Source organism: Macrotis lagotis, chromosome X (assembly GCF_037893015.1).
Source record: "Macrotis lagotis isolate mMagLag1 chromosome X, bilby.v1.9.chrom.fasta, whole genome shotgun sequence".
In the NCBI taxonomy this organism is placed as follows: domain Eukaryota; kingdom Metazoa; phylum Chordata; class Mammalia; order Peramelemorphia; family Peramelidae; genus Macrotis; species Macrotis lagotis.
Window position 1 is genome coordinate 429,813,498 of NC_133666.1, and position 16,578 is coordinate 429,830,075.

Sequence of the window (16,578 nt, forward strand, 5' to 3'; positions counted from 1 at the left end):
GGTAATATAATATCTATTATATTAAAACTTACATTACTATATTTGGCAGTCATTCTTCAAGAATTCATCTATGTAGGGAAATACCATATTCTGAAGCACTTACTAGAATGCAGTCTTATTCAAAATAATGCATTATATAGGGATCCTATAATGTACATTTATAGTCCAAGCAACTTATTTGTGATACCTGACTTTCAATTTGTTCAGGCTAAAATTGTCTGTTGTATGCTTTATGGCAAAGAACCCTGGGATCTGAACCAGCAGTCCTCTAATCATTAGTAGATTAAAATTTAAGTTATTTCTTGAAGGAAAATGTAGGCCTGTTCATTAAGAGTTTACTTTGTTTTTCCCTTTAGTGTATAGTGGGGAAGGAGGAAGAGGGAGGAGGAAGACATGTGCATTACTTTGGTGTAGAGAATTATTTCCTCCTTTGCAGTTGGATAACCTGTAGCAATCTTTGAAAACTGCCCATGGACCTATGGGATTAAATAACTTGCTCTTGATCACAGAACTAGTTTTTTCCAAAGGCAAGACTTGAATTTAGGTCTTCCTGATATCACTATTATGCTATGTTGCCTGTCCCTACAGGTCATCCCATGAGAAAATGAGATATTTGGGTGAGAAGCAGAGTACTAAATTTTTTTCTGTAGAATGTTGACTCTACTCTTGAAAATGTCTAAAGTTTATAACATAAATAATCAGCAATTCAGACACTCAGATATCTGAACAATAAATTGACTGAAATCTAGGACTTGCTGATATGTGAGAGACATCTGATATGTGAGAGACATCTTCAAATGTATGTGTTAATCACTTTCTCAGGTTGTCTAAGAAAGATCTATATCTATATTGTTGTGATATCAAAAGGGTCTCACTCAAATTTAAGTTATAACTTTAGCTTTTATACAGTCTTGATATAAGGAATGTCCTTTTGAAGAATGTCTGTATTTTGGGTAAAATTATAGATGAAGGCAATGTCCATTATGGTGCCTGAAAACTTACTTAAAGATTAATTTCTCCTAAAATTTAGTGTGATGAAAATATTGCCTTTTATTAGATAGTGAGAACTATATAAGTGAACAAAATACTAATTTCTAGAATGGTCAGAGCTAAATTCAGTGTTCAGATATGTTAATGAACTCATTTCCATGTTTTTCATACATTAATTTCTGTTCTCTTTTCAATCTTCTCCCATCCCCACTTCTTGATTGTTTTTGTTTCTGAGTATCCTCTATTTATATGTTTTAATTTTGTAATGGGGTTTTTAGGCAGAAATTTTTATATTTTATTTTTTCCAAATATACATAAAACATTTATAATTAATTTTAAGAAATGTATCTTAAATGCTTTTTTTGAAGCAAGTGGTATATAAATAAATTAAATATATTTATAAATAAAATAACAATAAAAAGTACTTTGTTGAGTTAAAGATTCTGGTTTGTGAGTTCTGGTTCTTTCATTATATACAGTAAATCATATAATCTCAATGTACTACCTCTGTTTTTTTTTTTTTTTTAGTTTTTGCAAGGCAATGGGGTTAAATGGCTTGCCCAAGGCCACACAGCTAGGTAATTATTAAGTGTTTGAGACAGGATTTGAACCCAGGTACTCCTGACTCCAGGGTTGGTACTCTATCCACTGTGTCACCTAGCCACCCCAATAGCATTTTCTGATTAAAAATAGACTCCAACATTTGTCAGTGAAGACTATTTTGGGGTTGGCATTATTGGTGGAAGAGCCCATGTGACTGAAGAGCAGTACACCAAAAAAACAGAGGGAATGAAAGACCAGAAATTACTTTTACATCCAACCTGGAGATAGTCACTGGATAAATAGTCTTTCTCTTTGTCCCTGCTTGCATCCATTTATTTCATTATCATCATTATACATGATCACAATAGACCTTATCAGGTATCTAGAAAATGGTAATTCAATAGTGGAAAAACAAGATTTACATGAATTTGATTGTTCCTCTTTCTTTCAAGCTATTTCCTGTATCAAGTATTTCTTTACCATGATACACGTTTTGGATCCTAAAGAAATGTGTAGCTTTTCTGTTTTTGTCATATTTGTCTTGAATTAGTAATTATCAAGAGTACAGAATTTTATATTCTCATACACATATACCAATTTTCTTTTCTCATGATTTAATTTAGAAGTTTTAAGGAATACTGTATACTATTCATTTCTGACTTCAGTGTATTTTTAGGGATAATTTGTTGTGTCTTGCAATATATCATGGTTTTCATTTCAATAATTTGAAGTGACTGGGATAAGAAATGAGTACAAAGTGTGGATATCTATAGTTTTTAAGAATTAAGTGCAGGGGGTGGAGCCAAGATGGCCACAGGAGAAGAGTTTCTCCTAGGTGTTCTCTCAATAATATTTCAAAAATCATAAAATTATGACTCTAACTAAATTTTCAAGAGACAGAACTCCAGAGGGATTCAGTGAGGCAATTATCCAGACCAAGGTAACCTGGAAAATAGTGGAAAGGCTTCACTCCATGGAGTTAGAGAGGTGGTCCACCAGAGTGAAGGAACTTAAGTCTCCTAGAGGCAGCCCCAGGGTGCCTGGGAGCTGCAGCTCATGGCAGTGAGGGCAGTTTCCTTACCTACACCCGGCAGAGTACCCTGGACAACTTGGAAGATCAAGCAGGGTAACTCAGCCAGAGCTAGGGTGTGAAGCCCAGCCCTCAGGGCATTCAGAAAGCAGCTTAGCTGGGCAGCCCAGATCCAGCAAACAGAAACAGATGGAGCAGGGAAGCAGGAGCCCCCAGGCAACTGAGCCTTGAGTGCTCAGACTTCCAAAAGTAGAGGAGTGGATAGAAACTTCTGAGGTCTGTCCTCTGTACCTGGAACAGGACTCTGGGGCTCTGACCACTTTCAGATCCTGATCACAGTTTAGACACCCCATAGAACAGCAGGCCCCCACCCATCCACCTCAGCCCCATGGCAGAAGGGTGCACTTGTGGTCATTCACAGACCAGGAGGGAAGACAGAGCTTTACATACTGAAATCCTTGTGTGTGGGGGTGTCCCAATAATACTCAAAATCTCAGGAAGCACTCAAAACCAGGCACAGACTGGGGAAATGAGTAAGCAGAGAAAAAAAGAGGAACACCATTGAGAAATACATTGTCTGTGATCCCAAGAAGGTTCAAAATACTCAATCTGAAGATGAGGAAGTACAAGCTTCGGCATCGAAAGACCCAAGAAAAACAAAAATTGGGCTTAGGCTATGAGAGAGCTCAAAAAGATTTTGAAAATCATTTAAGGGAGATAGAAGAAAAATTGGGAAAAGAAATGAGAGATAAGCAGGAAAAAATATGAAAAAGAAGTCAGCAGCTTAGTCAAGGAGATCCAAAAAAAATGCTGAAGAAAATAACATGCTAAAAACCAACGTAAGCCAAATGGATAAAACAGTTTAAAAAGTTATTGAGGAGAAGAATGCTTTAAAAAGCAAAATTATCCAGATGGAAAAAGTAATAAGAAAGCTCTCTGAGGAAAACAAATCCTTCAGATGTAGAATGGAGCTAAAGGACACTGTTGACTTTATGAGAAGTCAAGACACAATACTTCAACACCAAAAGAATGAAAAATTAGAAGAAAACATTAAACATCTCATTGAAAAAACAACTGATCTGGAAAACATATTTAGGAAAAATAATTTAAAAATTATTGGGATGCCTGAAAGTTACGATCAGGAAAAGAACCTTGACCTCATTTATTGCTCAGATATCCTAGAAGCAGAGGGCAAAATAGAAGTTGAGAGAATCCACTGTTTTCCCCCAGAAAGAGATCTAAAACAAAACAACACCCCCCCAAACAGGAATATTATAGCCAAGAACTCCCAAGTCAAAGAGAAAATATTACAAGCAGCCAGAAGGACACAATTCAAATATTGTGGAACTGCAGTCAGGATCACACAGGACTTAGTAGCAACTACAATAAGGGCTCATAGGGCTTGGAATATAATATTCTGGAAGGCAAAAGAGCTCGGGAATGCAACTGAGACTCAACTACCCAGCAAAACTGAACATCCTCTTCCAGGGGAAAAGATGGACTTTCAACGAACCAGGGGGAATTTCAATTGTTCCTGTTGAAACAACCAGAGCTAAACAGAAAGTTTGATCTTCAAATACAGGACACAGTGAAGCATAGAGAGTGGAGGATAAGGGGAAAATATGAGAGACTTAATGATGATGAACTGTATGTATTCCTGCATAAAAAAATTATACTGATAATATTCATATGAAACTTCTCATTTAATAGAGCAGGTAGAAAGAGCTTTTATAGATGAAACACAGGAAAGAGCTGAATTTGAAGCTATATCATAAAAATGGAGTCAATGGCTAAAAGGGAAACGTAATGGGAGAAAGAAGGAGAGGTTGAATAGGCTAAGACATTTCGTATAATAAGATTTTTTTATTGCAATGAGCTATTGCAATGATATGAAAAGGGGGAAGGTGAGGGGGGAATGAGGGAACCTTTGCTCTCATCAGAGGTGGCTTGAAGAGGAAACAGCATATATAGGGGTATAGACATCGAGAGTAAAAAGGAGAGAAGGAGCACAGGGGAAAGGGGGGGATGTGAGTGATGGAGGAGAGGTTGGGCCATGGGGGACAATGGTCAGATATAACACATCTTTTTTACTTCTTGCAAGGGGCTGGGGTTAGATGGCATGTCCAGGACTACAAGGTTGGGTGATTGCTGGGGCTTAGGGGTGGTATGTGTGTTCAGGGTCTCTTGGCCCCAGGGCTGGTGATCAGTCTGCTGTGCCACTCAGCTACCCTACATCACATTTAAGAAGAGGGACACAGTGAAAGGAGAGAGAATATAATATATGGTAGTGGGGAGTTATGAATGGAGGGAGTTGCCCTCAGCTATGGCAATGGTGGAAAATATGGAAGTAGCTTTTGTGATAGACTTATTATAAAGAATGTGATCCACCCATGACAGAACTGATGGTGTTGGAACACAGACTAAAGTACATTTGAAAAATTGTTTTTAATTTTTATTTTTTTCTCGTTACTTTATTGCTCCTGAGGGTCTATATTTTTTGGGGGGGAGGGTATTATGTTTACTCTTAAACAAGAATGTTTTAGTAATGTAGAAAAAACATCATTTATAAAAAAATAAATATAAAATAAATAAATAAATAAGTAAATAAATGTGATTGGAAAAATGTTTAACAAATGGAGTCAAAATGCAAAAAAGAAAAAAAGAGTTCAGTCTAGTTGGATACCATGGCTCCTACTATATATTGATAACATTCACTCTTCATACCCTTTTTCCCCACTCTCCTTTTGAAAACATGATTTTTCATTTGATCATTTGATTTCTGAAGGGAATAGAAACCTTTCCACTGTCAATATTACTACTGGTTACTACAGAGAACTCTTTCTTAAAATAATATTGTAAATAAGATGACTATAAAAATGCCCACACAAGGTGAACACTGAAATCTGAAATCATTTTACTCCATTGAATTCTTTATATTTTTTTCATTCTCCTTCCCCAAAATGTAGACAATAAATTGTTGAAGTATATATATGCTATTATTTTTAGATTCCATCAGTCCTCCTTTTTCACTTGCATTTTGTAATGATATTATGTGACTTTTCTGAAATGGAAAAAAAAGCCAAAACACCTTTTTTATAGTTGTATTATTTTATATCTGGAAAAACCTCACATTTTTCTGGTACAGAGTCTTTCCCTATTTAGTATGTTTGTGTACTACTTGTATTCTTTTTCCTACTTTTTTCCTGATTCTGCCCTTTCTGTGTTAACCCTCACAATAGTAGACTTTTATATATTTCTGGAAAAATCCAATTTCCTAGCTCAGTGGTCTCCATTTTTTTATTATGTTACCTTATCAATAAACAACAGTAACAACAACAAACTTTTGAGTTCCTATCCATGTGTATATTTACTTATTTATAAATACATATAGTTTTATACTAATAGGTACATAATATAAATTCTACATAAAGTTGAATGAAAAAATAAGTTAAGATAAAGATGATTTGACTCTCAAGGCAAAAGGGAATTTATTGAGTAGAGGAATGACATGGTCCACCTTGCATATTAGAAAAATCATTGGCAAAAATATAGAGAATAGATTAGAATGGTAGACCTGAGATAGGAAAATAACCTAGGAGTCTAGGTTACAAAAGTGATGAGAGTGTTAATTTAGGTAGTAACTGTGTACGTGTGTGTAGAGAGAATAGAATAGCTATAAATAATTGTAACAGAATTTTTCAAATAATTGGATAATGTAAAGGAAGGAGATGAAGTTGGCACCAAGGTTTGAAAGTCTAAGTGATTAGAAGAATGGTGGAACCTGCACAGTACTAGGGAAATTGGGGAGAACAATGATTTTTTTTTTTTTTGGAGGAATGTTAGCGTATTAACATCTAGGTTGCAGATCACAATCAAGCCATGCTCATTTGGTCATCCTGGGTACCTCACTTTATCCCATTGAAAATTAAAAAAAAATTAGACCCTTAATTCTTAGTCACTATTGTCAGAATAGAGCCTACCCTTTTAAAGGTACCTGTCATCTCCACAAGGCTGGTATTTGTACTTTATTATCATAGAGGACAGTGACTTCAGGAATATTATGCAATGACATGGAAGTGGCTTATATTTAAGAGGAGGGTTGTACAAAGTCACCAGCTTCACCTTCTACTCTAGCCCCATCTGGGTCAGAGATAGGTGGGTGTGAAATTTTTCCATTGTGCTTGAGCCTTGAAACCCTTAAGGGGACACATGCTCAGTTCAGAAGATTCATGTACAATGGAGCTGGGGAAAACAGGGGAATCAGTGTTTTGGAACAATCCTCTCAAGATATATCTATTTCTTCCCTCCAATATTTTGATTAATGCCACCTCTGGTCAGTCACTATCTCCTTGGCTAGGGTCACAATCTTTAAGGTCCCTAACTTGGGAAACTATTAGCCAAGCTGATTGACATCTATACTTCCTTAAAAGCTGTATGAGCTACTCTCACCCTGGACTAGACCTTACCTCTGAGAGACTCAGAAGAACCTGAGAGCTGTGCTCCATGGATCAGTTTTTTGTGATACTCTCCTGGATTTCTCCTATTTGGCAAGGCCAAAAGGAATAGTGTGGAATGCCAGAAGGCTTTCTAGTGATGTCCCTAGATGTATTCTTTACTTACCTTTTGCCAATCTGCTTTGAAAGTGTCCATTGGGGGTGTGTGTGTGTGTGTGTGTGTGTGTGTGTGTGTGTGTGTCTGAGCTGCTCTTTTATACTTCTGCTATTTTACTTTCCTTTCCATCTTTGCTAAGGCATCCCCAGTTAAGCCCTATAACACCCTCCCTTAGTCCCCCCGCCACACTGTTGCCCCACTAGGATATCAAGTAAAAGGAACTACTTCTTTTAGTAGTGCCTGGACCAACTGAATCTTCTTCCAAGCTCCCTTAAGTACTCACAGCCTAATTATATTGACCTAATCCTATCATATAAATTGATTTTACTTTCATTGAATCATTAAATCAAATAATGACTTTACCAGCCAATTCTCACCTTCCCACCAGTGTTAGGTCCCTTGCAGTATTAAGTCTCAGGCTGCTACCTGTATCCAGGTATCAGCCTCACCTTTCCCAGCAATATCCTAAACTGTTTGACAGGCAATAGGAGGAAAAAATGTGATCAAGGATCCTATATAGTTCTTCCTTCCAAGTGTTGCTGGTACTTTGGGTCAGCAAAGGCAGTATCTTTCCCTTCAAAAATGATAAATTGCTGCTCCCAGCACAGGGAACTCCTAACTCTTTGTATTGTTCCTTCCAGGTATATTCACTTCAACCAAATAGAAACACTTCAGCCAGAAACCTTTGGAGACCTTCAGAAATTGGAGCGACTGTGAGTAGTGTCTTTTCTATCACCTTGTTTTTTTTTTTTTCCCTTTATTTAACCTGCCCTGATGATTCAGAGCCACTGACTGACTTTTTGGCCCACTGAAGAGTATTCTTGAGGAAGTGTAAAAGACACAATTTTTAGGGTGAGGAAAACAAAAACTTGTAATCAGGTAATATATTTGAAAAACCAGAGTGCCTTTGGGGATTCATTCCTTTCTGATTAGCCAAGAGGTTTCCCTCATTCTTCTCTGGAGGACAATGCCCCATATTTTAATTTCACCTTTTAAAAGACACTTTGAAATTTGAGCTGAACTAAAAATCAGAAGTCTAACCTTCATAAAATGTGAAATATCTTAGCTAAATATTCTTTTCCTTAGAGCAAAAGTGTAGCTATATGTGTGGAACACAAGTCATTCACTTCAGAAAGTGTCTGAAGCTGGGTTTTAAAGTAAGCCTTTCTGACTCTAGGTTCAGAATTGTAGTCACTATGTCATGCAGCTTCTGCCTAATGTAGGTAATCACCTAACTACACTATGCTCATTTTAATGTGACTTGGATCACATTAGTTTTGTGGGCTGCCCTTTCACACTTTTTTTTTACTCATATGGAACTTGTACTCCACTAATAAGCCCTGCAGAGATTTTTCAAAACTACCGTCTAGTCATTTCATGTTCATATACTTACAAAATTAATGCTTTGAATCCAAATGTGAAAATATGCATTTATCTCTATTGCCTTTCATCTTATTTAATGAGGGAAGAGATTAAAAAAAGAGAAAACTCCCAAAGACTTCCTTTATAGAAGATCAGAATCAGAATCAACCCTTTATTTTTTTATCAGTTCTTCTGAAGTTTTATTTCGACTTAGGTTTCCTTGAGTGATCGCACTTTTTCAACTTGTTTTTGTGTATTGTATCCCCCCATTAGATGATAAGTTAAGATAGTTCAGGGACTTAAAGTCCTCAGAGTTTAGCATAGTTCTTGGCATATAATGAGTTCTAAATAAATGTGTATTTTTTTGCATTGTCTTGCATTGCATTGCACTATATTGTATTGTAGCAAATGCTCCAGTCTTAACAATAGAATTTTGGACCCTGACATTTCTCTTTCAGTATTTTAGTTCCCACCTATCACCTGAAAATTTAATAAGTAAGACATTTATGTCTTCATCTAAGTTATTGATTAAGCATGTCAATCAGCACAGTGTCAGGATTAGATTCTCTGGGGTATTTTACTAAAGTCCTTCTAAAATGACATCAAATCATCTATGACAATGTGTCTTTTCATTTCTAAATCCACTAAACTCTGTCATCTAGATCACAATTTTGCATCTTTGCATAGGAATATAATTAGTAACTTTGACAAATATAGTGCTAAAATATACAATAAATTATATCCATAACATGTCTCCAAACATCCAGTTTCACAAATGTAAAAAAAGTGAAGTTAGTTTGTATGACCTTATTTTTGATCTAGCTTTGCAAGATATCTATAATTATCACTTCAATTTTTCCATGTTCTGCTTTAAAGACCTCCATTCATTATACCAGGTTCTAAAGAGAACTGAGAAAGACCTCAAATTGCAATGGAGAGATATTGAGTGGGTGTAAATTGGTTGCATCTTCTTACAATGATTGGCATACTAGGGACAGGTATAAATTATATCACCAATGAAGGCTAGGTTCATAATAGGTGATGGATTAGGATGTTTCCTATAACTCAAATGACTTTTTAAAAAAATTAGTTTAATTTTTTTCCCATTTATATTAAGAAATTTTCAGTTGCAGTGTTATTTTATATCTGGAACAATCTCACATCTTGCTGGCACAAACATTAAGAATGTTTTCAACATTCATTTTCTGTAAGATTTTGAGTTCCAAATTTTTCCACAACCCTTCCTTTTCTCCCTCCTCCCTATGACAGTAAGCAACCTCATATACGTTATACATCTATAATCATATTGAATATATTAGAATATTTTTCTCCCTCCCTCCTCCCTATGGCAGTAAACAACCTCATATAGGTTATAATCTATGACCATATTGAACATATTAGAATATTTTCCTTTCCCTTTTTAAATCCTTAAATTACCCTACATTCCTTACTTTACTCTCCTTTAATTATTTAATATCATCTTACCTCTCTTTCTCAATGGATGACTTTCCCAACTTTTACTGAGATTTCTCAAGATTATTATGTATACTCCTTTGATTCCATCCAGATAAAGTGACTTTTTACTTACCAAGGTTAATTCTTCTATTTGTATTCTTTTGTGTGTATTTCTATATTGTGTAATTTATTTCTCCAATTACGTGTAAAGATAATTTTCAACATTCATTTTTGTAACGTTTTCTCCTTCCCATTCTTCTCTCGCCTCACCCTAAAATAGCAAGTAATCTGTTCTATGTTATATGTATATATATATATATATATATATATATATATATATATATATATATATATAAAATTTTGTTACACATATTTTCATAGTAGTCACATTGTGAATGGAAAAAGGGAAATCTACAAGGAGGAAAAAACCCTCAAAAGAATCAAATTTTAAAAAGTGAATATAGTATATTTTGATCTGTATTCAGATTCCATTGTTCTTTCTTTGAATCTGGATGGTATTTTGCATCATAGATCTTTTAAAATTGTCTTTGATCACTGTATTACTGAGAAGTTTTAAGTCTATTATAGTTGATCACTTCACAATGTTGTTAAACTGTAAAATGTTCTCTGGTTCTGCCCCCTTCACACTCTACATCAGTTCATGCAAGTCTTTCCAGAATTTTCAGAAACCTGCCTGCTCATCATTTATAATAGAGCAATAACAGTCTATTGCATTTATATACTACAACTTATTCTGCCATTCTCCAACTGATGGACATTCCCTTAATTTTCAACTCCTTGCCACCTCAAAAGTGCTTCTATGAATATTTTTGAACATGTGGGTATTTCCCCCCTTTTTGTGATCTCTTTGGAATACACACCCAGTGATGATATTGCTGGATGAAAGCATATGCTCAGATTTATTGCCCTTTGGGCAGAGTTCCACATTGCTCTCGAGAGTGGTTGGGCCAGTTCACAATTGAGTGCATAAGTGTCCCAGTTTTCCCACATCCTCTCCAATATGTATCATTTCTCTTTTCTGTCATGTTACTCAATCTGATAGAGTGAGGTAGTAATTTAGAATTACTTTAATTTGAATTTCTCTAATTAATCTTCCACTTGTATTCTTGAGTCATTAAATTTTGGATTTCTCCCAATCATTTCCCAAATCTCACTTATCTTCAATATCTCTGTGTCTTTTGTTTCCTTCACTATTGCCAAAAACCATCATCAGATCATCTGTCTTTAAAAAAATCCCTTTTACCTTACCATCTACTCAATCTTCATCTTAAATTTCTCTTCTCTTTCATATCTTAACTCCCAAAAAGTATAATCTATACTCAGAGCCTCTACTTCTGTGTGGATTCTTTGTAATCTTTGTAATCTAACTTGAGAAGTTGGCTCATTTTATTTTTGTGTTAATTTTTGTGACTGTAGATATGGGGTATGCACAGCTATGAATTTCTTAGGTCTGCCTTTCACCTCTCTCTTTGGTGCTATACCATCTGAAAATACAACATTTTCACTTTTACCTTTTTGCCCTACCTTTGGCCAGACTTTCTGAGTCCTTGTCTTTCTCATTTAGCCCCACTTTGTTTCAGTGACCATATATTTAATCTTAGTCTGCTAGTATGACCTGGATGTCTGACTATTCTAATTAGTCTGTCTTGATTTTTATTTTCCCTGCCAAAGAAGTTCAGGAAGAAGGGCCTGGACCTTTTTCTCCTGACCTTTTTGGAAAAGACTTTACTGACCCTGAGACATAAGTCAAATAATTCCAGTTCAGAATAATTCTTCTTAACCTTATGAATTTCTTCATAAATAAAGAAGAAAAAGATACTGATACCATGAACAGTGAGAGGCAATGATATGTGTGTACGTAAATATTTATATGCATATATTTTATTACCATATACTTATATTTTATGCATGTTGATATGCAAAATAAATGCATGTTTTTCCATATATGGTGTAATCGATACATATGTGCATATATATGTAAGTACATATGTATATATGTGTGTATATATTATATCATATATGTGTACATATGTAATCTTAGAGTGCTACTCAAAGAAGCCCAAGATTTGAAGGGAACTGAGATATTCAGATATCCTGAAAATTGCAAAATTGCTATAGGATTTGATTTCTGTTATTTTTGGTAGACTAAAAGAAATCATTCCTTTGTTTGATATATCTATTCAAATAAATAGCTGTTTGCCCTTTTCATTATTTCTTTCTTTGAAAGAGTCAATACATTTGATGAACATATCCAATATTTTCTGAGTGTTTAATTTAAAATTCTCAAATATATTTTTCAAGGTAGCTAATAATTCTTAGATGTTTCTGTTATACTAAAGATAACATACATTAAAAAGTCAACATACAAAAAAATCTGCATCTTCTAAACCAGCAGAGACTATTATATCCTGAACTTAAAACCTTATTCTGTTGTAAAATAGCATAGGGTTTTAATAACTGCAAACAGTCAGAATCAGTTGTGCCACAGCCAGTGAGTTCAATAATCCTGCTGAGAGTGCTCAATCAACTGAAAATAAAGTGGGAGGTTTCTTAAAAGATCATCACCCACAAGCCCAACAGGATTCACTAATGACTCCAAAGCTGTAAACTTCTAACACCTCATTAGTTTTCAATTGTTGCATATTGTTTAGCAAAAGCATTGTCTGCTTCCCTTGATATCCTGTTGTGATATGGTCAAAATCTCATTTTTTTATGGATCACTGCTTACTAGGAAGTATCTTTCACTAAGTAAAAGATGATAAAACTCAGAGGGATGAGACTGAAATCCAAATATTTGGACAGATATTGAAAAAAAAAGTGGGATCCTGAATTTGACTGTTTCTTTAGTATTCTTTGCTCATATTGTAGAGAGTAACAACTGACTGAACTAAGATTCAGCTCAATGCCTATAATGTGAGGATACATTTAGAATTAAAAGAGACCTTAGAGGTCAACCAAGTTAAACTCCCTTTGTTTCAGTTGGAGTAGGGGAGGCACAGACAGCGAGATTAAATAATTTGCCCAGGATTACATAGCTATTACATATCTGAAGTAGATTTCAAATTTGTGTTTCCTTGACCTCAAAACCAACAGTCTTATTTTCTTTAACATAATAATAAACCTTTGTTAAATACTTCTTAAAAATTTTTTCTCATTACATTTTAAATTCTAAAACATCTCCTTTAAATCCCAAACTATCCTACTTCCCCTACTCTGCACAAGAAGGCCACCATTTGACACAGATACATACATCCACATATCCATATCTATATCTATCTATCTATCTATCTATCTATCTATCTATCTATCTATCTATTTATCATAAAATCATACCAGTTACCAGTCTCTTTACCAGTTCTTTTTTTCTGGAGGTGGATAGCATCTTCTTTCATAGGTTATTTTTATAGTTGATTTGAGTTTTTATAATACTCAGAATAACTTAGTTGTTCACAGTTATTATTTGATCAATATTGTTATTACTATTTACAAAGTTCTCTTGGTTCTGCTTATTTTACTCTCCATAATTCCTTGCAGGCCTTTCTATATTTTTCTAAAATCAACGTGCTTTTCATTAGTATCCTATAACAATCAAACACCATAACTTGTTTGGCTATTCTCCAGTTGATTCACATTCCCTTAATTTCCAGGTTTTTATCATCACATAACGAGTAGCTATAATTTGGAAAATATAGGTTCTTTTCCTTTTTCCTTGATCACCTTTGGCAGTAGACCTAATGAGTTGATATTGTTGAGTCTTGGGGTGAACACAATTTTATAAAACTTTGGATAGTAATCTAGATTGCTATCCAAATGGGTGGATGAGTTCACAGTTCCACCAATAATATATTAGTGTAGCTGTTTTCCCATGGTCCCTCTAACATGTGCCAATCTCATAGGTCTGAAAAATCATAAAGTTGTTTTATTTGCATTTTTTAGCAATAGAGAGTTAGAGTATTTTTCCATATTACTATATGTAGTTTTGATTCCTTTGCTGAAAAGCTGCCTGTTCATATTTTTGGACCATTTACCAATTGGAGAATGTCATCAAAGTTTTCTATATAGTTGAAATATGAGGCCTTTTTCCAAGAAATTGCCTATAAAACTTTTCTCCTAATTTTCATTTTTTCTTCTAAGTCTTGAATACATTGGTTTTATGTGTACAAAGACTTTTTAAATTTAATAATAATGAAATTATCCATTTTATATCTTATAATGCTTTCTATATCTTTTTATTCATAAATTCTTCTCCCTTCCATAAGTCTAATATGTAATATGTTCCATATTCTTCTAATTTACTTATGATATATTTTTTTATTTGGTTCATATATTCATTTTAAACTTACCTTGGTACATGGTGCAAGATATTGGTCTATATTCTATATCTGCCAATTTACTATTTAGTTTTCCCAACTTTTTTTTAACCAAATAGTGAATTCTTATTCCAAACACTTGAATTTTTATATTTGTCAAATACAAGTTAACCATCATCATTCACTAATGTGTATGATATATTTATTTTGTTCTACTCATCTATCTTTCTGATATTAGACAATACCAGATAGTTTTGATAATTGCTGCCTTATATTATAGTTTTGGGGTACTACTAAACCCCCTTCCTTTAATTTTTAAAAATTAATTCCTTTGATTTTCTTGATTGTTTTGTTCTTCTAAATGAATTGTGCTATTTTTTTCCTAGCTCAACAAATATTTTGTAAATTCTATTGGGATGGCATTAAATAAGTAGATTAGTTTAGGTCAAATTGTCATCTTTAATACATTGGCATGAACAGTTATTTCTCCAATTTTTTATATCTGACTTTATTTATATAAATGTAGCTCCTTGGTTTGTCTTGGCAGGTATGCACCCAGGTATTTTATGCTGTCTACAGTTATTTTAAATGGGGTATCTCTTGCCTTAATCTTTCTTGAAGGATTTTGTTGGAACTATATTGAAATTTTGGTGATTCATTTGAATTTATTTCATATATACTGATAATAAGCTAAAATTTTTAATCTTTTTAACTAGCTTTTTTCTAGGATTTTTAAGTGTATGTCATATTATATGTAAAAGAGATCATTTTATTAGCTCATTGACCATTTTGATTCCTTTAATTTCTTTTTCTTCTCCTATTGCTAGCAATTCTAATGCAATTTAGAATATATTGGAGATGGTAAATACTTCTTACACAGATACTTAACACTTATACATTTCATGGAAAAATATTTTTAAATGCATCCTTTGGGGAAATATCTGTTCTTTTATAACTTATTATTATTTCATTTTGATTAAGCATTATTTTATCTTTTTCAGATTTTTACACAACAACAAATTGTCTAAAATTCTAGTTGGGAGCTTTACTAATCTGGATTCACTGAAGAGACTGTAAGTTTTTAAGCTATTTCTTCTAAACTAAAATAGGAATAAAATAGAATACCAAGAAGTGATTTTCCTTTACTCTTTTTTACTTTGAAAGGTGTTGGCAGTGTTGGAGTATTGGGCAGAAGAACATTTCAGTTTATTTTACTTGTGTGGAGGAAAAAGATATTTGAGATAGTTTGTCACAGATGGGGCCATATGCTATTTTTTATAAATCTAGTTGAGTTATAGCCTTATTATCATCATATTATTTCTCTAGGGATTCCTTATTTTTAAAAACTTCCTAATCTTTCTTTCCTTAAACTTTTCTTAGAAACAAAAATGCTGCAGGACTCTAGAGTTCTAAAGGAATTGTGTGACTTCCAAGTTGTTAATTTTCTTCTGTGGTCCTTATTTCAATACCCCATTTCCTCATTATTCTGTCTCTCCATTAAAGTTTTCTTTCCAGATCCTCTTCCTTATGGATCATTGCTTCTCCACATCCTCTCCATTCTCTCTCTTTGTTCCCCCTTATTTTTATCTTGTATTTTTTCCCTGACCCACAGATAAACCTAAGCTTCAGTTGCTAGTTGAATGCCAAAGATATGGGATTTTTCACTCCATATTTCTAGTTAATTGAGAGCATTGCAGAAATCAGACAAAAAAGCATCTGTTGGTGGCCTTAGGATGCAACTTAAGCCTTGCCAGTTGTCTGAGTGTGTCCACTGCCATAACAAAGGTTTTTGGGAAAGAGAGTGTGAAGGCAATAACACTAAAATACTAATGTTTTTGGAGAGTTGATGAGAGGAAATAATAATACTCTGAACCTTTTCAAGTGTTAGAGATTATGAGTGAAGGAAGGGATATGCTTCATTTGCACCTCTCTTAATGATTCTAGATTTTAGATAGCATTCCTTTTCCTTTTTTTCTCTTAGCATGTTTGGTAATTTTGTAACTGGGCATATGCAACTGGAGCAATTTAGCATTTTTTTGGTACAGGGTACTTTGGACCTACATCCTATGCACAATGAAATTTCACATGTTTTTTTATCTTTGCTCTTTGTGTCTAAGTCTACATTTACCAGTGCTGTTAGCAAAACAACCAAGATTTTTTTTTGCTTGCTTGCTTCATCAAAAGTGTGAAAAACAGAATCTGTTGAAAAATGTGAAGAGGATTTCTACTGAAATTTCAAAGAGGGTTCTTCAACCA

The 16,578-nt window shown here is 34.0% G+C and overlaps 1 protein-coding gene across 5 annotated transcripts in view; it reads left to right on the forward strand.

The window, feature by feature from the left end:
* Window positions 1–16,578, forward strand: part of PXDNL (peroxidasin like) — a 586,539-nt gene that overhangs the window by 391,398 nt on the left and 178,563 nt on the right. For all 5 annotated transcript variants that reach the window (XM_074206820.1, XM_074206824.1, XM_074206821.1 and 2 more), the window contains 2 exons: window positions 7,816–7,887; window positions 15,324–15,395. In XM_074206820.1, coding sequence (XP_074062921.1) covers window positions 7,816–7,887; window positions 15,324–15,395 — 144 coding nt within the window. The remainder of the gene's footprint in view (window positions 1–7,815; window positions 7,888–15,323; window positions 15,396–16,578) is intronic.